Genomic DNA, 24246 nt, shown 5'->3' with positions numbered 1-24246 from the left:
AAAGTAGAAAATAATAAACTGAGAGAAGCTATCACAAAACAAAGCTATAAGTGACTAGTAATGTTAGGAATCCTAAAAATTCTATCAAAATTTTTACTAAATATCTCACATAGGTGTGAGACTCACATGACAAGTAATGTTAGGAATCCCAAAAATTCTATCAAAATTTTTACTAAATATCTTACATAGGTGTGAGACCCATACAATGTGAGTCTCATGTGAGTTCCACACTCATGAGAGATATTTGGTAAAACTTTTAATAAAATTTTTAGAGTGTAACATTTTTAATAAGTGATACCACCACTACTATCCCACTACCAACCCATCACTGCCACCTCCACACCACACACTACAGAACATCCAATAAAGCCTTCAAGAGGAATTGGCACTGCCTCTGTTATTTTGTATTACAAATAAATTTTGCGTTCGTTCTTAAATAATACAGAATTTTTTTTAATACAAAAAATTTGATCATCAAATGTGTGAGCACAAAACAGAATGTGCTACAACTACTAAAGGTCTCAAAAAAAAGAAAAAAGAAAAAAATGGCACCCTTCCTCATCACTATTCTATCTGCGAATCTACAGTATTTCTTAAACCCCTTCCTCATCATTATGAGAATGGTCGCAGATGATTTAATCTTCTCCTGTCAATTCATCAATTTGAACATTCCTAATCCGCTACAGCTATCCTCTAGTATATGTTGCAAGGCGGCAAAGACCAACTGCCACATTTTCTGTGATTTGTGATATCCCCAACTTCCTTGAGCATAACATGGAGTACAAAGCACAAAGCCGACTCAGACTTTAAAGGACATCTTTCTGGACTTATGTACAAACTATAGACCCCAGGTTCATGGACGGAGGGCAGCCCAATCCCGGAGTTGTATTCCCATCCTTCTTCCTCCAGTTTTTCTAAAAATAGTTGCCGGACTCACCTCCTTCATTGCCGTGCCCATGAATCAAAGAATACATGTGCCATCACTTGTCACAAAATGATGGAGACATACATACAAGTGAACTTGACATGGCAGAACTGCTCGCTTAATTGAAAAAATATGGAGACTCCAACACCTCTCTTAGATCAAAGTCTCCTCGCTCTGGTAAAGGGGGGAAATTTAGGGTGGGGAAGGACTTTTGAAAGCTCTCCAATAACTGTTCACAAAAAATAAAAAATCTATACATCAACTTCTTGATAACCCAATAACTACAAAAGGAGGGCAAATGATAAGGAAATGATTTTTACAACAATTTTCTTATACCTTGTATAAAAAAAAAAAAAACTAATAATTCAGTTAGTTTCCTAATTTTACCAGTATAAGGAAATCATTTTTATTTATTTATTTATTTTTGAAACATGGAGCCTCATCAATAAAATTAGGAAAATTTACTCAAAACCCCTCCATTGAACCCTTGGTAAAAAGGACAGCCCAATTTATTTTTCTTCATAAACCCCCAAAGGAGAAAACACATAATTGAGTAAGGACAAAGTAAAATATCTTCTTCTTTTTTCTTTTTTTTTTTCCTTTATGAGACAATATTGAGTAAGGACAAAATAAAATATCTTCTTCTTTTTTCTTTTTTTTTTTCCTTTATGGGACAATATTGCCAGAGTAACATGTTACTGTCAAATAGAGTAATTGTCAAACAGAGTAACATGTTACTTTGACACAAAGTAACATGTTACTGTCAAACAGAATAACATGTTACTATTACTATTTACATCAATAATTTATTTTTTTTAAAGAATTTCATAATCAACATGGATCTTATTTGATAAATCTTAATCAAAGAATTCTAAAAATATTAATTTTATTAAAAATCGACATCTACATCAAAGTTATATTATTTTAAAGTTTAATATTTTAATAATAATGATATTTGTTAGACTAACTTTTTGTACTTGTCCTTAATGCATTAAAATTTTATTATGAAGGGGTTTTGACCAAATCCCCCATAAAATTAACATCATCCTTATTTTGCATATTATTTCTCCAATAAATTAGTCCAGTGACCGCAAATTTACTAGGATTTTTCTTTTTCTTTCCCACTCAGTGGACTACAGCATGATTAAGGCAAATTGAAAACATAAAACAAAACGGGCTTTCTCAAGTAGAGCATAACACAAGAAGCAAAGATGCTTACATTTTCCAGAATTGGTGCCTCATAGAGTTCAACAAACTTTTCTCTGAGTATTCTATTCATTTGGTCAACATCACATGCATGTGTCCAATATGAATCATGGACTCCTGTGACCACATATTGATACAAAGTAGTTAGAATTACCAACTCAAGATGAATGCACAGAGAGAGAGAGAGAGAGAATCACTACAAAACCTGCAAAATTTAAGCCTGCCTCTTTGCAGGCAACAGCAGTCATCATCATGTGGGAACCATCAAGAGAGTGAACAAAATTTGGAGGAAAAGCTGTTCTCTGCCTCTTAACCATGACCTATTTTTATCAGGTAGACGATGGTGTTAACATTTTCATCCGTCTATATATCTTCAATGAATTTTGTTTTCCCAATGAAAATTTGTCAGATTACTAAATAAAGAGAACATGAAGTGAGAAATTAGTAAACTCAAGCTCTTTTAGTAAATATATAGATCTTAAGGCAGTTAGATTAACAAAGAAAATTAGAACTAAAGCAGGGAAGCTACCATGTCAGTTTCTCGTTGTAGTGTCAAGATCTGGAGAGAAGTCTTAATCTGCATCCAGTTAAAAACTCGAATCTTAGTGACATATCAAAGAGGGGGAAAGAATCTAAAAATATATATATATAGGAATAACAATATTAACTATTATGAAGTTTAAAAGTCTCCGAACATTACGAGATGCCTTCCTAATTTGCGGTATGGTTGCACAACAGGAAGTCCAAGAGGAGTAGTCCACCGTACTGGATGATTCTCTGAAGCTATAATCTGTTTTAACTTCAGTTTTCAGTCAATGGAAATGAATGCCACAAAACATCCCCATCCAGAAGAGGTTAAACAAATAAAATAAAAATAAAAGATGATGGTGATGTTGTATAGGACCACAGAGTTAGACAGCGAACATAAAACTCTCATACAAGGAAAGCGGGCTACCAATAAGAGCAATGGAAATGTGCGGATGTGAATTACACCAAAGTTGAGTGATCAAGACAACAATGTGGCAAGGTCAATACTGCAAATTCAGAAACGGCTGACATTTATTTGGGATATAAATTCACTACAGAGGATGTTTATGATACACACGTGACACACCACACAAGCTCCCGCTCGCACACGTTCGCACACCACACAAGCCCATGCTCACACCGGTTTGAGTCATCACCAAAACTTCATCATCCATTAAATTTGATAGGCAAACATGTAGTTCAGATTTCTAGAGTACATGTGACACCTGAACTTAATAAAATTACATAACTGAAAAACATGACCATATATGAACTTAAATTCATAATTTATTGGAGTAGGAGTACAACAAAAACCGAATGGGCAGCAAACTGATTGCATGGGGTGACTTGTGACTGCAGCAAAAAAATAACAGTACTCAACACTAAACAGCATTTTCCCATGACATGCATTGTTATTTTGTTTTTACCTATTGGACAACCACCACAACGCAATCGTCATGTAACATATTTACCCATTTTTGCACACACGGATTAGCTTCACAGCTATTGACGGTCACAATCTGTACATATCTCTTTTACTAAGCAAAACATCAGAAATTAAATTGAACAGACCTTTGCACAGTCACCGAGCCAACTCATGATACTTCGTGCAGCTTCAAACATCTCACCCAATGCGGTCAAGGTGGTCTGCCATACAGTGAATCACAGTTAACTTAAACCTTCCTTAATATATAGAGGGAAACAAATTGTCAGGCTGAGAATGTGAAAAAGCAGGTACCCCAACATTTATAACAAATTGCTGTTGTGACTTTGTAGACCACCGTGTTGTAATTATAGTTATTTGATTGGAAAAAAAGCCAAAAACCAACAAAGTTAAAGATGTACTACAGCTGTATGCACTTACTTTTGCTGCATAACAAGATGCTGCAAACAACTCATCATCATCTTCAATGGCACAACGATCTTTTAGCCTCTTCTTGATTTGGTCACGGGCACCAATATAAGTCACACCATACACTGATGTCATCACCGTTTGCTTAACTAATTTCCTGTCTACCTGAAGATTTCCAGTTGCAAAGGTAGGAAATCACTGATAAAACTCAATTAGGTTCAGGAGAAGTAATGAAATTTGGGAAGCACCTATCTGAATTAGCCAAATTCTTAAGAATGGTAGAGAATTATTGTGGCTTTAACAAGTTCAATGCATCTATTTTCAGTACGATATCTTATACATGAATTAAATTAAATGAACATGAGAAGCAGCCGAACCTGATTAATTAAAAGCCTAGCACGCGATGCATTCGGATCAGTTGCAGGATCTTTTTCTGCATCTCTCCGCATAATATCAAGAACTCTGCATCACAGCAAGAATATCATACTATTTACAGAGGAGATTCACAATTGTGATTCAAGAGGATGTCACAAGCCAAGGCATCTTTATCAGATCTGTCTAAGCACCTCCATGTAATACCACAATATAAATTTTCATTCATGAGCTCCACACAAGGACCATGAGGTAAACTCCCTTGATCCATCTCCAAGCTGGTCATCCAGTGCACTTAGCACCTGAACAAAGACATGACCTCTATTCTTTTCTGTTTCCAGTTAGTAATTTGTTTCTCAGAATCAGAGGAGAGACCATAAATGACATTGATCAGGGTATGTTCAGACTGGATCCAGACATTTCATTGTTATTGGGGATATTGATTTTCCAGAGTATTTTTCTTGTTGTATGTTTTATGTTATTTTGCATTCAGGATACTATTATCACATTCTATTGTTCTAACATAAAATTTGATCTAAGGTGGAGGGTTTGACATACACCCAAACCTATTCATCGTATTCTCTTCTCTTCTTTATTTCTCTCTCTCTCTCTTCTAATCCCAACACTAATTTTTCACACTTCACACCCAACTTATATGTTCGTAGAGAATTTAATCAAGATGGTTCACCTCTAAAGTTTACAGAACTGAAAATTAGCAGCCTCCCAAATATTGGTTAACGGAAGCTAGTAGTGATGTACATGTCACTTACGAATTCCCTTCTTCCTTTATTAATAGATAAAATATATATATATATACACACACACACACACACACACCAACAAAACGAGGAAAGAAAAAGAAACTAGAAAAGAAAACATATATATCATCTGAAGAGAATTGTGTACCTAGCAGCAATTCCCGAGTAAACATCTGCAGGCTTCTCTCCTGCGACAAGATTGACTGCAGCTGCTCCTAACTGAACGAAAGTAATTTTTTTCACTACAATACAAGAACACAACAACCATGGCCAGAAGTGAACAACTTCATATGAGCTAAGTGATAGAGAATTTATTACCTTGTCCCTCCCAAGGGCAGCGTAGTGCTGTAGGCCATTACATGAACCATCCTTGAAGAGGAAAATATAGAGGGAAAAAATCTTAGATTAAGTTTGGATAATGGCGTATATTCCAGAATTTAGTATAACAACAAAAATAAAATGTTACTCGTATTTACGTATCAAAATTTTTTTGTAAAAAAATAACAATCAGTGTGTTTGATTTGAGTTTTTTGAATTAAGTTTTTTGAAAACTGAGTTTTTTTATTTTCGTGTTTTTTGTTCTTAGTGAATGTTTTTAAAATTTTAAACATTTTTTTTACTTTTTTAGATGCACCTTACTTAGATGTATCTAAAAAGTAAAAAATTTGTGAAAAAATATTTTTAAAAATTAATAAATACATAAAAATACAAAAAAAAATGTACTAAATTCTCGTATTTTTTTTGTAGTTTTGGTATTTAGTGAATTTTTAAAAGGTTTTTTTACTTTTTAGGTATATATATGTTAGGTATGTCTAAAAATTAAAAAAATTGCTCAAAATATTAAAAAAATTCAGTAAAAACAAAAAAACACAAAAAATAAGAAAGTAGAATTTTCTGAAAAGTGTTTTTGAAAAATGATAACCAAACATGCTGAATAAAATTGTAGCATATGCTTGATGTTTTCTCAATTTCACAAGTAGCAACATTATGCAACAAGAAAACCAACGAAAATCTATTATCTCCATTACTTGTTGATGTCTTTGTCTATGATCTGTCGACAGACAGGATGGGACACTCTGTCTCAACATTACATAAAGCGTACTACATTGTAATTGTAAATGTATTTTACAGCACATATGTACAAATTTGTCTGATTGGATGTATGTGTGGGTGTCATAAGAACATATACATGAGAGAGTAAATTAGTAAAACAACTTGCCTTCGATGATCAATCAATACGTATTTGGCCACTATATAACTATACAACACGTCATTGAGCATCACTTCTCAGAAGCTTTAATATATTGAAGAGTTGAAATTATAGTAGGAACTGTTAGAAAAGCCAGAATAGATGCTTCGTTTTTCTTTTTTAAATACTATTGATTTCCCCTCTGCAAGCACATTGCTTACAGAATAAAAAACAGAATCTTTTAAAAATGTAATCAATTAAATTAAGAGCAACTTCAATTGATAACTTGGAAACAAAGCTCAATAAAATTTATGTTCATTTCATAGATCCAGATGGCATAAAGTTATTCTTTCTTTTTTTTCTTAGTCTATATCTTGTTTCCATTCTTCTATTTTATAAATGGGAACAAATAGTTGGTACTGAAGGCCTTGTTCAATTTTTGAGCAGACAAATGCACACAAACACAGATACATATTGCTGATGAATTCCCAGATCAATTTTTTTTTATGGTTAGACTACAGTACCTGGTGAACAGGCATGTACGAAATAGTAGTCTCTGGAGAGGAGCTTCTCAATGCTTCAGCAAGATTAATACATGTTGCCAAGCATTGAAACGGATCCTCTGCACCCAACCACCAGCGCCTTCCTTCAAGAGGTCTGTCTGCTGAATCAAAGATATCATCCAAATGATTCTCAGTAAATGCAATTCGACCCTCATAGGAAAACTTGTCCACACCACCAGCATACAAATTTGCCATATGTATCTTGAGCCACTGTAAGCCAGACTTGCCAAGAGGGCGTCCCTCTGCAAACTCCAAGATGCCTCGGCACAGATCAGAACCAAGATGGTTCAAATATGGGTGCATCGGGTACGCACGGCCACGGAAATCAAGATTGTGTGGGTAGAAGAAGCCATTCTCATCCTTCATCTTCCGCGCAACCTAGCACCATAATTAAAATGATTAATATAGTTTATATCAGATTATTTGACAGTGCAATCATTGTTGTCAAATCGCAAATCAAATCACAAATCGTAAAATTCACCACATTTAATGTAATATATAATTTTATATGTGTATATACATGTAAAAATGCAGATATAGTGTTTAAAATGAAATAAATATCAATATAACTAAATTGTATAGATATATCATACATACAAAACTAGGTATATCTATATAATTAATTGATTTTGTTTTTAATTTTGGGAAAACAACACTGTTTCATGCATTATGCAAATAGAACTTAATGGCAATGAATCATAGTGAATTGCAATCGAATCATAAGATTCACTCAATTCAAGATTCAATTGCACGAATCGAATCATTTTGCTTAAAACTCGTATCGAATCATATAAATTGAAATGTGAATCATAAGATTCTAATAACCATGAGCGCAACAAGAATTAAAAAGGGAAGCTACTTACAGCAAGTTTTAGTTCTATATCACAGCGCTGTGAATGCCTCTCACTGTTTTCTTTTTTCACAGATTTAACTTTCCACTTCCATTTCCTGATTTCTGCTTCATCTTCTGTATCTATTTCCTCGGGTAAAGGAACCTGTAGTTGTAATAATTTAAAAAGATTCATTATTAAAATCAGCCCACATTGCCACATATCAAATCATAATGGAATAACAAGATTTTTATTGAACAGACACCAAAGGAGGAGAGATATTAAATGCCAAAAAAAAAACTTTTTATATAAAAGTAACGAACATCTTCTCGGTCAACCAAGTCAGCAAGACGGCCTCCGCTAGCCCATATTCTGTCTATGATACCAAGAACCCTTTTATTTACCCTCCATTTGGTACTACCAAGTGTATTAAGGGCCTGAAATGCAGAAAAATTTATAGAGCATCATTGCAATAAGAACGACAAAAGAGTAATTCCAATTTCAAGTGTAAACATAACAAATTGGTTAGACCAACTCCCCAAAGCTATTTGAAATGAAAAATGTTCCATGAATCATCCAAAAGCACACAACATAGAAGAACCAAAGTAATAAAACCCAAGGATTTCAAACCTCAAAAACAGGTTCTAATTGCTTCTTTGGAGTCCTTTTTACTGCATCACGTTGCTGTTTTGCTCCATGTGTACGCATTATATAGGATGGTAAGAACAAATATGCGCCTCTGTCATACCTGTTGACACAAAAAGTTAACCAAGCACAGTAAAATAATAATCTCCAGACACAATCCTGAAAGATTTCCAATAATTAAAAGACATTTATTTCTAGCTTGACTGGAAAAGAAAAAAGAAAAGGGATCAATTTTCTTGAATCCAAGTTTCAGTATTCTATAGAAAAATAAAATTCTGAAAACTAGAATCTAGCTGTTCAGCTCGACTAAACAAAACATAAATCATGAAAACAAACTATAATATCTAAAAAGATAAAAATATGAAATGTCATACCCTGCCCAGTTTAGTGGAGGGACCAACATTGGCATGTATGGAATCACCATATGCCTAGCCTGTTCAGAAAACAGAAAATGGAATCTATAAGACATAGCATTTTCGAAAAGTGTGGGTTGCAATTTAAAAATGCGACAAGATTTTTATAGGTCAATTAGAATTGCTTGTAGCGCTCATCAGGCAATTGAACAGTTGCAAGAATTATATGTCATACTTACAGTTTTTTCCAGGCCTTTGCGAACTAAAGGATCACATTCAATAACACCATATCTCCTGCTGAATTTCCTATTGAAACAAAAAAACAAAAATTCATCCATAGCAATGGCTGACGAGAGAGAGAGAGAGAGAGAGATTGTTTTTACTCACTGTGTTTCCTTCTTCGTGATGGTTTTGAGAGTGTGAATAAATGCAGGGCGAATATCTGGTGGACCATCTCCTAACTGATCAACTGGAGGTTGTATGTAGGCAGTTTCCATCAACAACTGAATCAAACGGCAGCCAACCTGGAAAATACATTTAATAAAATGTCTTAGACTATTAATGATAATAGTGACAAAGAAAAAGAAGAAGACCATAATTGTGAAGAGAACAAACCTTGACTTGAGCATCTTGGCCCCAAGGTTTTATATCCTCATGCCTTTTCACTATTTGTCTCACTTGCTGCACCTTTTGTTTTTTCATCAAGATGGTAACCTTTTTCCTTAATTTCTGTTGTTCTTTACCAACAGTATCAGATCCTTCTTCAGGATTCTGATTTAATATGTTCTTCTTCTTTGTCTTCTCCAAAAAACTGTGTATCCTAGCCTGGTCCGGAAAGGAGATAAAAGATAAGCAATCACCCATTGAAGATGGCAAATAAGTTGGACTGGACAGTCCAGCACATACAGAGTTAAAATCTAAGAAGCATGGACACGGACACGGACACATGACACAACACGGATATGACATGGACACGCCGGCACGTTAATTTTCAAAAAAATGAAGGATACGACACGTGGGAGACACGCATGAAATATGTAATTTTATATATTTATTGTATGTTATATATATGAATATATCATTCAAAGATAATAAAAAATACAATATGATACTAATTATTATAAATTTATATGGTTTTTGTTTTATTATTGTATCTTAAGTTGTTTTGTTTAAACTTATGATTAGTTTCACATGTGTCCAATCGATAGACACGTGTGTTTATGCGATTGACACACGTGTCTTCCAAGTGTCCAAAGAGTGTCCGGGTCTTTAAAAAATTTTAAAAATAGGACATGTGTCCTAAGAGTGTCCAAAGAGTGTTGGTGTCCGACACGGACATGACACGGATACATCACCTTCTTAGAAGTGTCCGTGCTTCTTAGGTTAAAATTCATTGTAAAATGCTAAAAAATGAAGGAATAGATTCTCTTTAGTCAAAAACCATAGTAGCGCTCCACTTCAAAATTTACTGTTAAAATGTTTACTAATAGATTCAGGCACTGGAGATGTCAATATACAAGACAATGCTAAGAAAGTATCGGCTTCATTTGTAAGGTTCAATGAACAATGGCTGAGAAACCACACATCCCGAAGGTTAAGCCATTAAAAGGCTTTCTTCTTCAGACACTGGCAGAATAATCCGAATGCAAGTAAATCTAAGAAAACAGAAGCATGTGTCCAAATATCTCTAGTATTTAAGTAGAAAGGAAAAACAAAAAAAATACTTCAAACAAGTAACGCACAAAAATTTATCACCTTGAATTTAGAATGTAACAGAGCTAAACATTATTCCATAATCTAAAGTCCTGGAAGAAAGAACAAGAAGAAGAACTTGAAAAGTAAAGCCGAAAACCCTTTAAATACACAAAAACTATGTCATATCATACTACGTGATGCATAGCTGCTTGAACTACGTGCTTTATTCATCTCCCTTTATAGGGATACCAATGCCCACAATTTTCAAGGTAATATCATTTCGTTAGAAAGTGTCTAAAGAAGCACAACCCTAGTACAAAAAGATAGACAAATGCCCTCATAAATATCAGATTTGTTTCTAAACAATGAGAGAGAGTTCACAAGCCCAACAATTATTCCGCTTTATAAACTCAAAACTCACTAGATAAACAACCAAAAGCCAAGTTATGCTTAGGAACAGATCCAAAAAATTTGTCCAGTGGCGGCAAAACTTGCATGGAATTTTTTGTTCAGCAGCAAAAGGATATAATTAATGGAAAAAAATAAAAAATGGGTACAAGATAATCGTAGACAAGAAGTCCACCAAAGTAAACAAAAGGAAAAACTCATCAAGGTCACAAACTACAAATCAAACACTGCACTCAAATCCCTAAAAATAAAAAATAATTAGCTTGTTTGGTTCCAGTTTTCAGAAAACAGTTTTCAGAAAATTTTACTTTTTTATTTTTCGTATTTTAATGTTTTCAATGAATTTTTTTGATATTTTAAGCAATTTTTTTTAATTTTTAGACACACCTAACATAAATACACTTAAAAGGTATAATATTTGTGAAAAAAAATCTTTAAAAAATACACTAAATACCAAAAAATATGAAAATTTAGTACATTTTCGTATTTTTATGTATTTATTAATTTTTTAAAATATTTTTTCACAAATATTTTATTATTTAGATACATCTAAGTAAAGTGCATCTAAAAAAGTAAAAAAATTACTTAAAGTTTAAAAAATATTCACTAAAAATAAAAAAACACAAAAAACAAAAAACTCAATTTTCAAAAAACTGAATTCAAAAAATTGAAACCAAGCACACTGATTCCCCTTAAAAGGTGTGGGCATACCATGCCCAACAAACACATGGCAAGCCCTACAGGAGCCACGTCATTATCACCATACCCAGATGTGGCAGACCTTGGAGGCACCACAACGTCCTCATAGGACTAATTGGGTTTGAACGCCTAGCCTAACCGGGGGCACACACCACCAAATATGGATACTCCACTCACTAGCGTAGCTACCGCCCTAGTAGATAAGAGTTCCAAAGTGAATGAATCAAAGTATGAAGAGCTTGACATGGCTCATGGCATACGTGACAGAGCCAAGCTCACCCACTCGGCAGCACCATGGCTCACCTAGAGCCTTCACTCGCCATGGTCCTTCAAGCCTCATTCTCATAGGGAACACTTGGGAGGGACCGTTCTACAGGAACCTTCCAACTTCACTAGAGGTTTTTCATGAACTTCATTAGAGCTTGTGACCTTGATGAGTTTGAAAAAGACACTCCAACTTCAATAGAGGTTTTTGATGAACTTTCTTAATTTATCAGAATACATGGGTTGAGTCCTGGTGCGGAACTCCGTTAGAAAAGAGCGAATGGATTCCTCTTTTTATTTATGATAATTTGGGTGATAAGTGAGTTAGCTTTCCCTGCCCTTTATTGAATGAAGTCTCCCCCAGGGGGCTCTTTATCTCAATAAGGAAGGTTCCTGTCATAACGATAGCGAATGAACTCCTGGGGATTATGGAGAAGCACGGGCCTTAAAATTTACCAAATAAGATAAGTACCAACCTGTAGCTTTCTTAGTTCATTAGAATACATGGCTTAGTCACATGAATCACTTATTAGGGTTGACATTTCCATTCTAAAACCGAGATTCAACAATTCAAAGCATAATTGAAATAGAGCGAGTTCCAGTTGACATAGAATCATTGATCCAACTAGGATGGAACAACTCAATTATATAAATCCCAGGAGAGAAAAGGGAAGGGAAAAAAAAAAACTACCAATACAAAAGAAAGTATGTAGGGAAAATATATATATATAGATATAGTATACACAGTAAAAAAGTATGAAAACCTCAATCTATATCATGATGAAATAGGGAAAACATGAAGAATGAACAAATCAAAATAGGGACAATAACATATGATAAAGAATGTAATGAGGATTTATTATGCTTTTGTAGTTACGTTTAGCAGTTTAATTGGCAGTGTATTACAGACATTTAACGTATATTTTACAACTAAGTAAAAAAATATTACTTGCAATATATATATATAAATACATAAACACTCCCTTTGAATGAAATAAGTAACCATCTATTTATTCATAGCCTATAAAATATGGCTGGTGCCACCACATAGATGCAGTTTGCACCAGCCAAAACCACAAAAATGCTACAAATTCAACATAAATCTCCAAAACAAACAAATATCCTGGTGCACACTGCCACCTTGAGCATTTCGCAATGCTGTCAAGTCCTTCACAAACACAAACTCAGCACCCTCCAACTAGGGCCTGCTGTTAGCAGAATCGTATGGTTGCACAAGGCAAATTCTAGGCAACCATGAATACTCCAAATAAAATATGAAATACAATAACCGTATTTGGAACATTAGGGTAAATTTAGTGATAGCTAATCATTAGAACAGATGCAGGTATGAATTTCAATTTGCAACATGGTAATCTTGCAATTAGAACCTTCAATCAGTTGTGGTGGTTGAATCGGATGTAAGCTGTCTTTATTGAACTAACACAACTGAAAACGATGTCAACCAATGCAAACATATTGCTCTGAAATGCAAATGATCTTATTATCATATTTTTCACATGAATTGAAATTCATGTTTATTTGCCATATATGAACTCACCACATACTATATGACTTGCAAATTTATCAGAAAAAAAGGGGGTTGATTGTGCCAAGCAATTCTAAGCTGTAAATATGAGAGGCATATTTTCCACTAAAAAAAATCGCAACCCAACTACAAGAAAACGAAGAACATGAAAATGAAAATTCTAAGCTGCTCACTCACCTCATGCTCAATAGCTTCACCTATCTGGCAAGCAGCTTGGACCACTCTGGCACTCCCATCCGCTCCCCCAGTCATCAACAACCCCATCAGCTTATGCATTACAATAACCGCCATCATATCCGCTGGCAAATGATCAAAATACGGGGCATAAGCCGTCCTGTTCTTCCCTTCCTTACACATCTCTTGCTCTGCAGCGATCGCATTCCGCAAAGGTTCAAACCAACCTAGGAACAAGGACTTCATATAAGGCAAATTGGGTGCAAGCTTTTGCTCACACATGTCCATTAGAAGTTCTTGGTACTCCTTAGCTGCCTCTTCCCAAGCCTCAGTCTCCATCTTTATTTGTCGCCTCCGAAGCATATGGTACTTCCCTTCTCCCATTCCACCAACCAATTTAGGCTGCTTTGCTTGCTGGACATTAGACTCCAAATTACTCACTCTGTTCATCTCCTCAATCAATTCCTGAATTTCGTCACTATCTTCTTCTTCAGTAGAATCAATGGCCTCAGCAACACTTCCATAAGCTCTAGCATAACCACACAACCCAGAAAAACTAAAAGGGTTACTGAAACATGATAAATTACGCATACCCATTTCTTCTTTTTGAGAAAACAATCCCCTTCTTTGTGGAAAACCCACTACTGAGTACTCATAATTCACACGGGTTTGGGTCTCGGAAGGCCTGATTTTCTCAGTAAAGTTTGAATCTTGATAAAATTTAAGAGAGCTATAAGAAGAAAGGAAAGAACATGACTCATCTGAGGATTTCAACTTTTTCAAAGAAGCTTGTCTAGTTAAATTTCTCCACATTTTCAAGAGAAATTGAGGTTTGATCAATTGGGTTGTAGATAAATAAGCAGAGATTGATTGAAGATGATACAGAACATAAAAAATAAATAAATAAGAATTTTTCCGGTAAAATCAGAGAGAAAATGACAGCGAAGATAAAGGAAAGAACAAGTGCGAGAAAAATTGAGGATTGAGATCCATGAAGAGAGAGATGAGATCGAAACGGCGTGTAGCCGCCATAAACCCTCCTTAAACCTATGTTTTCTACTCTCTGCTGTATCGTCACTTCGATCTTTTTTCTTCGGATTTCAAAAGCTTGACCCTGACCCGTTTAAAGTTATTGGGTTGGACTTTGGATTTGGCTTTCAACGGGCTTAATAGATGGGCTGACCCAGTACCAAGTGACTATCTTGTTTCTTTATACAAATATTTCAAGGCCCATTAAAATTTGTGAATGAAACTATTTCATTTTTGAAATTATCATGCGTTTGTTTGAGCAGAAATATTTTTTATTTGATTTTATGATGTTTAGTATAATAAAAAACAAAAGTTATCGAAGATTTATACCGTAATTAATGAAAAATAAATTTGTTTGAGTGGAAAATATTTTTTACTTCTAAAATGTGAAAAACATTTTCAATACTAAAATCTTATTAATGTCACGAAGCTATTACTGTCACAGCCACTATCACTATTAATACAACCACTAATAGTCTAATATATTAATTTCAAAAATACAATCAAAAACAATAATGATATAATAATGATCAATCAAAAATAATTATTTCTGATAAAATAATTATTTTACCAATAATATAGTAACGATCAATCAAAAATAACAAAATTATATATTAACTGAACAATTTTAAAATAGCTTTTAAAGTGATCAAGGCATGAAAAATCGCAATATCCTTAAAAACGATACTCTTCTACACTCATACCTCGTTTGAGAACCTGTTATTTTAGAAATTTTTTGACTAAAATATGAGATAAAAAAAAATTAATATGTTTAAAATGACTTTTTAATTTTTTACAAAAATTTGTAAAAACAAAAAAGAATGAAATCTTTGATTTTTTAATATAAATTATTCATTTTTTAATTTTTTTTAATAACTTTTTGATTTTTAAAATACTCACATGCCAAACGAGACCTCAGTCATTAATGTTTTTTCCCAAACGTACAAACCCCGTTTCTTCAGTAAAGTGAAACTCACTCGCACCAAAAAAGTAAAGTGGAACTCAAGAATTAAGAGTTGCCCAATCCTAACACTTTAAAATTCACAATCAATAAACAAAAGAAACAATGAAACAGTTTGAGGCATGAAAGAGTTCCGATATTGAAGTGTGAGTGTTCTTTGTGAAGAAGATTAATAAATTAACAGTTTTGTATACCTAGTTGTCTTGTGTGCGCTAATTTGTATCTTATCGTTCATTCCTAGTAGAGCCACATCTTCCTCATAGGAAGATTTGTGTTTTTCCCTACACACACAAAACACACAATAAATTAAAAACAGAAAACAAAGTAACATTCAAAAATAAAATTCTTAGATTCCAATTTAATAAACTGTTTAAACTCCGGAATTATTGCGATTAGATTATCAACAACAGATTCAACATCAATAACAGCCAAAACAGAAGTTCAATAATCTTTTCACTGCCTACAAGTTTTTCCCTCTCCGTTTGCATGCAACATTTCCCTTCACTTTAGCAAAACAACCACCAAAAACAATGAAGAAACCACAAGTAAAAGTAAATTAACAAGCTATCAATCCGTCCAAGGATCATTCTCTGCTCTCACTTCCGATGGCTCAACGACTTCAGTCTCCGTGGCTTCATCAACACTCCCATCAGATTCAGTAGCATTATCTTCCAGCGGCTCAGCCTCCTCGCTTTCTGACCGGCCCCACCTTCCTCCAAGAGCCATTGCCATCATCTCGTATATCTTGTTACCCAACTCAGCTGGACTATCAGGCTGCACAAACAAAGGCAAATGAATGAATAACATGATTTGATTTGATCTACTCTTGGAACAAAAGATATACAATTCATTGTTTATGTTGGCACCTACCGTGAATCCACTGGAGATCAATGCTGTGTCGTATAAGAGGTCTAACGCTCTCTTGGCATCAGTACTATCGGGTGCGTTTTTGCATGCAGCCTGCACGAGAAATAGCTAAAAATCAGACCGTGATTTGAAATGAAGTTTAGTCAGTATGGCATTTAACAAGTCTCACATGTGCAAAATTTAACATAATAAAAAAAAGGTTTAACCAACACTTGTGTCTTATATAAGGGTGCACCTTCTTGGTGCTTCTTTTATAAAATACACTTACTGAAAAATAAATAAATAAATAAGCAACACTTGCGCCTACTCAATTATTGTTCGATATACAGAGTTCACATAAAGAAACAATGGAATCCCATGAATAATGTAAAACTTACAAGAAAATAGTCTGAGTCAACCATTTGTAAGGTTATTCCTCAAAATAAAGATGTGAAGCAGAGGATGGAATGGAAGAAACCAACAGCAAATAGTTGCAATATCTATCAAGGTTAAAAATATTTTTATTTCATGCTTTCACTCCATCTATCACTGTGTTGTTAATTTTGTATCCACTTATGTTCTTAGTGGATATAGATCAGATATAGTCACAACTACATTTGAACATGAAATAACAACCAGCAGGTAGCCAAAAAGTAACTAATGCAATTAGTGAATCAAACCCCGCAGAAAGCACATTTCGAAAAGGAATCTTGTGCCGTCATAGTAAGTAATACTTCAGGAAAAATTATAATGAAACTAGCTTTTATTATCCAAAGTTTCCAGCAATTTTTTTAAGATATTCAAGAAACATACTGCCTTCTTACCAACAAGAGAAATGCTAGAGATCCCTAAAACATGACCCTTAATTCAGTCCTAATGATATCTCGGGGGGTTGGTTCTTAGGTCATTGATTTTTAAACCAATCAATAACTGACATTAAATAGTTTAGGGATCATGTTTTAGGGGTCTCAAGCTTTTTCCCAATAAGGTGTTAACTGAAACTGCTGAAAATTAAAGCTGCCTACACTTTTCCAGGCAACTTTTAACTTTTTTTTAATCCAGTAGTCTGAGTAATTGACATTCAACAATTGAAATACCAGTTGATGATAAGGCTTCAAAGGTGGTTAACCAGTATTGAATAGGATAAACTCACATTTAAGTCCTTAATGATAGGGTGATCAGGATTAATTTCCAATATCCTCCTTCCTCTCATGAACTCCAAGCTTGAAGTGTCTCCTAGAGTCTGTGCTTTCATCAACCTATAAAATAAGAGCGAGGATTTCATCCCTTCATGTGGATGACTCATGACTGCACTAACATGAATTTTTAAAGCATTGAAAGACCGTCTCAAACCTTTCCATATTAGCTGACCATCCAAACTTGCCAGAAACAAGAACACAGGGGGACGAGCTAAGACGCTTTGAAACTTGGACCTTTGCCACCTTCTCACCAAGCTGCTGCTTTATCCAATCACAAAGAAGATTGTACTCTTCTTTAGTTTCCCTTTCTTTGACCTCATCCTCATCACCTGTTAAAAGATCTTATTATGTCAAGATGCAAGCCAAACGCACTACAATAGGAACATACTCAAATGACTTCCAAAAACGACAACTCGGGAAAGAAAAAAAATACTAACCAAGCTCTAAATCTTCCTTGCTAATGTCAACAAATTTCTTTTCTTTATAGGTTTGCAGATTCTGGATGGAAACTTCATCAATAGGCTCAACTAGATATAGAACCTGTAAACAAAGAAATTATATCAACAATCAAGACAGAATGCAGCAAGTATATTTCCTCAAAAAGCAACAAAGCCAACAGAAAATATATGCCCACACAAACAATATTTTATTTATATATGTGTGCGCACGAGAGAGAGAGAGAGAGAGAGAGCCAGAATGGTTTCACAAGGAAACAAAAAGAAGTTACAGAAGTAAATTAGAGATAAGAAGAGACTCAAAAAAAAGGCACAAACTCTTGGCTCTGACAGAGGGTCAACTTCATTTTACACTAACAAGGGTCAAAAAACTAGATAAAGCACATGCACTTACCTCAATGTCCTTTTGAAGAAGCTTCTCCAAGAATGGAGCAGTCTTGGCACTTTTCAAGCTGTCTGTTGCCAAATAATAGATAGCTTTTTGGTTTTCACCCATATTTTCAACATAATCATCCAAGCTTATTAAATCCTCCTCGCTTTTAGAAGAAAAGAATCGCAGGAGAGGTGTTAAGCGCTTGTGGTTCCCAGAATCTTCAATGCATCCTAGCTTTAGAAACCTTCCAAAGTTCTCCCAGAATTTTTTGTAATCCTGTAATAACTTACATCAATTTCTAAGTCTAAAAGTAAGCATGGGGGAAGGGAGGGGAGGAAACAATCTGCGATTTATGCAGTCCAAACCTCTTTATTTTCACTTTCAGAGATATCTTGAATCATGTCAAATGTTTTCCTGACAAGCCTCTTTCTCATTATTCTTACCTGCAAGTTAAGGAATATAGAGCTAAGGAATATATCCAATATATATATATATAAAAAAAACTGGAAGTGATTAAGAAGAGATTAATAAATCCTTGACAAGTCCTAATCACAAATACTTTAGTATAGATAGATATGAATATAATTGGTCTTACAATTCGGCTTTCTTGAAGGATCTCCCGAGACACATTAAGAGGAAGGTCATTTGAATCCACCACACCCTTCACAAAGCTCAAGTATCGTGGAAACTGCAAATAAAACAAATTGAATTTATTTCTCTAGGGAATTTGCAACTCCATGCATGCACAAATTGAAAAAAAGCCTCCTCAAATATGACATGCCCTATATGTGACATTTTACATATACAATTTCTAATTTTAACCTAGGTCCATTATCATACCTTTATTTGCTTGCCATATGATTGGAAGCAAAAGAGGGTAAGATGAGGAAAGTCACCAAACATCCTTCACCATGCACAACAAAGATTAACATGTTTACCCAACAAAAGAATATCATTCCAAGTTAAGGCACCCTACGAACAAAGACAGACTAAGCCAGAAAAACTAGATGCTTTAGACAACAGACTCATAACAAGTTGGCAATGGACATGACTCCAGATAGAGCTGAATTGCTCATATGGGGGGTTGGGGGTACAAGACTCTGTAGGGGGAATGGGTGTTTGGGAGGGGTGGGGTGGGGTATTAGGGATGTTTAGGAGATTTCACCAATCAATATATATATATATAGTCTTCAAAGCTCCACCATTGGTTTCACCCTCCAATGGATTTGCCTTACTAAACTTGAAGCTAAAGTTCAAAATTAGTTTAAAGAGTTATCAAAGGTTATGTTCTCAAGCATGCCTTCATTTGAGATTGCACAATACTTTTGTTTTTTGAAGAACAAAGACAAATGAGAATTTACCTAATTTATTGAGACAAAAGGTCTTCTGTGAGTTTCATATATTGGTTTAATAAATTCAATTGGTTTAAATGATGTTAAGAACTCTTGACATGCTAATAAGTTATCTGAGATTGTGCAAAAAGCAATGTTCTCCACTTCTTGAGTACGAAAATTTGCCAAACATTTGGATGTCTTCAAGATCATATTTAGAAAATGCAAGTACAACCAAATGTTAATCTGATGGAACACAAAATCCAAGCAGAACAGTACCAGGGATTTTCAATCTGATTCAACCAGTATCTATGTCAAGTACTTCTTCATAATTAACAGTAAAATTTCATATATTGAAAAAAAAAAAAATAATCAATGGAAAAATTACCAGTTCACCATCAAAATCATCTGAAATAAATACACGCTTCACATACAACCGTATGTTCTTTGTTTTGGGATTCACAACATCTTCATTGTTAAGAGGTGCCATGCCAGGAATGTAGAGAACACTTCTGAACTCCACCTCACCCTGCAAATAATTTTAAGCTGAAGGTGAAATACCAGGCCTTTTATGTTATTGAGTGTTTCATTCAATATAAGCATTAAGTACCTCTGTGTTGAAGTGAGTGTATGCAAGCGGATCCAAAAACTCATTAAAAGTCTTTTTGTAGAATTCATTGTATTCATCCTTTTCAACTTCCTTGTGATTCCGCATCTACATTTGCAGAAGATAAATAACCAAGCAAGTAAATAAATCATACAAAATCAAATATGAAACTTGGCCATGTTTGGTTTGTGTTTTGAGATATTATTTCAAAAATAATTTTTTGGAGAGAGTTTACAAAATTTAAAATTTTGTTTGGTTGTATATTTTGCAAATAGTTTTGAAGTTTAAGAGTTTGGGATGATTTGATATTTTTTTGTAATTGAATAGATGGGTAAAAGAAAAAGAGATTGAGAAGGAGAGAGGCGAGTGAAAAAATGATTAATTGATGTGTAATAAAGAGAAAAGTGATTTTGAAATTTTTTTTTATAAATAATTCAACCAAAAATGTTTTTGGACCTTTTTCTCCAAAAAGATGTTTTGAGAGACAAACCAAACATGCCCAATATTAATAAGTGCACAATAGCAACCTTTTATGTCAACACTCAAAACCAAATATAATGATTCATGATTTTATAGGATAGATATTGCTTGAACTCACCCATATAGGTTTAGTTTCATTGGCCAACTCCCAGTCCCAATATTTCTCAGTTTTAGTCTTCTTAGTCTTTTTCTTTTCACCCTGTAAACAAGAATAGATAACCTATCTGAATACCATTCAAACTGAGAATGCAAACAGCACTTTCCATGCTTAGACATTAGAATTTCAAGCTGTTACCTCTGGTTTGGTTTCCTCTCCCTCTTTTGGCTCTTCCTCCTCTTCCACCTGCTCAAAGTTATAACCAAGAACAAACACATAAGAACTACATCTAGAGAAATCAGTCATCCTTATAGCGTCTATCATTGGCTTTTAGCAGATCACATCACTCTAATATGTAATAACTTAATGACATAAGCTAATCAATCAATGACATGAGCAAACAGTCCTTGATCGCTCCCAATACATCCGCTTCTTCCAGCAAATAGATCAACATTAAAGTGTTTCTTACCAAAAGAAAAAGAAAAACGGTATCCTCACCTCAACAGTCCTTGACTTTTCTTGCCACGTATAGATGGGAAATGAAACAAACTGTGAGTAATTCTTCACCAAACTCTGTATTCTGGTTGGCTCTGAGAATTCATATTTGTCATCCGGCTGCAAGAAAGACCACAGGACAAGTTGCATTTTATGTTGGGGAAAACGTGTGAAAATTGGTTATAAAACTTACTACTTTTTTTTTCTTTTTTTTCCTTTTTTGCACTCGCAGTACAAAATGATACAATTCTCTGACAATAATTCTACAGATTTTCTTGAAACTGTTCCAGACCATTCCCATCCCATAGCATTAATGCACCTCAACAATATATCATAGGGGTTGTCTCAATGATATTTGCAACAACCACATCCAACATTTTCATAACTATTTAATAATATGTTCACATTTAAACAGACACCCCTGACATGCAAACCAAGGAAGAGCTAAAGTACCCTTAAATAAAGTGTAATTTGAGTTCCACGGGGAAGGAGCTTTTCAGGATCAGTTTCTTCCCTAATCACATACGAGCTACTGTCAGCTACAGCCTCCCAGACATATTGCTTGTCTGACCTTGGACTCTTTGTAGAGACCACCACCTGATCAAAAAAGAAGATAAAAATCAAACTCCAATTGCATCTCAGACAAGATTTGAGAAAGCAAATCCCCTACTTCAAAAACCTGAATCAGAAGATTCAGAATATCAATTAAATGAAAGCTGTGAGTGCACCTTTTCAGCAACCAAAAATGCTGAATAGAACCCAACACCAAATTGACCAATTAAACCATTGTCAGCTCCAAGATCCTTATTTTCCTACAAAAACAGTCACACAATTAGTTTCAATAGCAATGAAAATATTGAGGTTCAGTCAGCAACTGATAATTCGAAATAGACAACGTGAAGAGAAACAAGTACCTTAAGAGCCTTCAAGAATTTCGAAGTACCACTCTGAGCAATAGTTCCAAGGCAGTCTATGAGCTCCTCTTTGGTCATCCCAATACCAGTATCCCTACAGTACCCAATAAATCTATCTTAGCGAACCATTCTCATTTCCCAATAAGGTATTAAATAGAAAATAGAATCACCATACGTTATAGTGACGGTTCCATTTTCTGGGTCGGGTTTAATGCGAATCTCTAGCTCCCCAGCATTCCCAAGTAAAGAAGGGTCAGTCACACTTAAAAATCTCAATTTATCAAGAGCATCGCTTGCATTACTGCCACAGGATAACAGAATCAAGTCAACAAATATATCTGCACAAAACTCTTCTAATTTTTTCATGAAAATTTTCACATGAAGATGCAAGAAAGTACATAAACTGAAACAGGAAAATTAATCATCCATATATCACTCATCTATAAATGATGAAAAAGAAAACAAATGCACATAGACTTCATACAAAATTCTAAATCCAGTTTATAAAGACAAACTTGTAAGCAGAAAATATGAAAATGAGCTATAAAATCATATATACTCACCTCACTATCTCTCTAAGAAACACTTCCTTGTGGCTGTATAGACTATGAACTATCAAATCCAATAAGCGGCTGACCTGTTAGTTCCAAATTTTCACAAGTTAGAGAGAGAAAGACCCAATACTCAAAAAGAGTCAAGAGAAAGACCCAATACTCAAAAGAGTCAAAACAAGTTCAATCCCAATTACTCAAATCACAAAACACCCAAAATATGAGGAATCAAGACAAACCCACCTCGGCTTGGTACTCGTATTGCTCACCGGAGGTCTCGGGAGCTTCTTCTTTATCAGCAACAGCGGCCTCACAGCGAACCACAAATCCTCTCTCTCTCCTCTCTAGCTTCCACTTCAGAGCAGACCTAGAAAAGCTATTTCTGAGACCATTTTGGGGTAACAAAGAACTCCTCTTGAGGTTACAGACTTTACTGTTGTTTTTCAATGAAAATGAAGATGAATAGGAAGGAAGAGAAGCCACAGAAGCAGAAGTCAAGCTTCTGCTCAGTACAGGAGCCATGAATAAAACCCTAAGAACAGAGTTAGATAAAGAAACTCCTAAAATAGGATTTTGATAAGAGATATAGATTATTTGTGTGATTTGTGTATATGGGTTTGTTGGGTTGAACAAAAAGATGAGAGATTTGAGAGACGCAAAGAGAGTGAGGGTTTCTTGTAGAAAAACCCTGATTGCAAAAGAGAGGGTTTAAAGGGAGTGAGAGAGAGGATGGTTCTAGAAAGAGCAACACAATTAGAGGGGTTTTCTTTGGAAGTTTTCTGGTGGAATTATAAGGTGGAGATTCTGCCATTTCAGCATCCATAATATCCATTACTTTTCTTTTCTTTTCTTTTCTTTTTTTCGATTTTTTTTTATTTACATGTTTGAGGCATTTTTAAGAAAACAAATTAAAGAAGCAAAAAAAACTTATAGGATAAATTACACTTTTGCACCTTTACATTTTATATTAATTTTAATTTGGTCTTATTTGTTTAATTACATTAGCCAATTTTGGATAAATTACATTTTTTTATCATTGTATTTTACTTAAATTTCACTTTGGTCTTTATAATTTTAATTTTAATAATTTAGTCTCTATACATTAAGTTTAGTTTTAATTTGATTATTTCGTTCAAATTTTCATTAATTTTTTTCTATATGTACAACTTATAAAATTGAAAAAAAAATTAAATCATTAATTTTAACCTCTAACTTAAACAAAATAACTAAACTGAAACTATATTTAAAGTATAATGATCAAACTGTTCAAATTAAAACAATATGGATGAAAGTGAAGCTTGAGTCAAATTGAAATGATTAAAAGTGCAATTAACCCTTTAATTTTTATATTTTTTATCAAATTGCAAAATGATTCTTTTGCTAATTTGATGTTAAAATTTGC

General features: G+C 34.2%; 2 protein-coding genes across 3 annotated transcripts; both read right to left on the bottom strand.

Moving 5' to 3' along the window:
* Window positions 1-371: 371 nt before the first annotated feature.
* Window positions 372-14601, bottom strand: LOC114319610 (DNA-directed RNA polymerase 1B, mitochondrial-like). Of its 2 annotated transcripts, XM_082871196.1 has the most exons (19): window positions 13510-14601; window positions 9336-9545; window positions 9108-9244; window positions 8960-9026; window positions 8742-8800; window positions 8353-8470; window positions 8046-8159; window positions 7756-7887; window positions 6854-7270; window positions 5459-5509; window positions 5289-5359; window positions 4388-4472; window positions 4023-4175; window positions 3731-3805; window positions 2832-2921; window positions 2661-2708; window positions 2337-2451; window positions 2145-2248; window positions 372-1154 (listed from the first exon to the last, which is right to left on the bottom strand). In XM_082871196.1, exons 1-19 carry the CDS (start codon window positions 14317-14319, stop codon window positions 1044-1046), a joined length of 2967 nt encoding a protein of 988 aa, XP_082727322.1. In that variant the 5' UTR covers window positions 14320-14601; the 3' UTR covers window positions 372-1043. The 2 variants fall into 2 exon arrangements, with proteins under 2 accessions (XP_082727322.1, XP_082727323.1); XM_082871197.1 differs by lacking the exon at window positions 2832-2921.
* Window positions 14602-15826: 1225 nt separating this feature from the next.
* Window positions 15827-23641, bottom strand: CR88 (Chaperone protein htpG family protein). Its single transcript, XM_028266632.2, has 19 exons — window positions 23088-23641; window positions 22857-22930; window positions 22469-22594; window positions 22294-22387; window positions 22108-22191; window positions 21833-21976; window positions 21383-21499; window positions 21083-21130; window positions 20906-20986; window positions 20311-20415; window positions 20089-20229; window positions 18965-19057; window positions 18735-18812; window positions 18391-18645; window positions 17979-18081; window positions 17696-17870; window positions 17496-17601; window positions 16367-16456; window positions 15827-16270 (listed from the first exon to the last, which is right to left on the bottom strand). Exons 1-19 carry the CDS (start codon window positions 23364-23366, stop codon window positions 16064-16066), a joined length of 2400 nt encoding a protein of 799 aa, XP_028122433.2. The 5' UTR covers window positions 23367-23641; the 3' UTR covers window positions 15827-16063.
* Between the last annotated feature and the right edge of the window lie 605 nt (window positions 23642-24246).

Source organism: Camellia sinensis, chromosome 5 (genome assembly GCF_055761805.1).
Source record: "Camellia sinensis isolate YWXY chromosome 5, ASM5576180v1, whole genome shotgun sequence".
Classification (NCBI taxonomy): Eukaryota; Viridiplantae; Streptophyta; class Magnoliopsida; order Ericales; family Theaceae; genus Camellia; species Camellia sinensis.
Note: the sequence above shows the minus strand (reverse complement) of the source record. Positions and strands in the feature narration are given on the sequence as shown.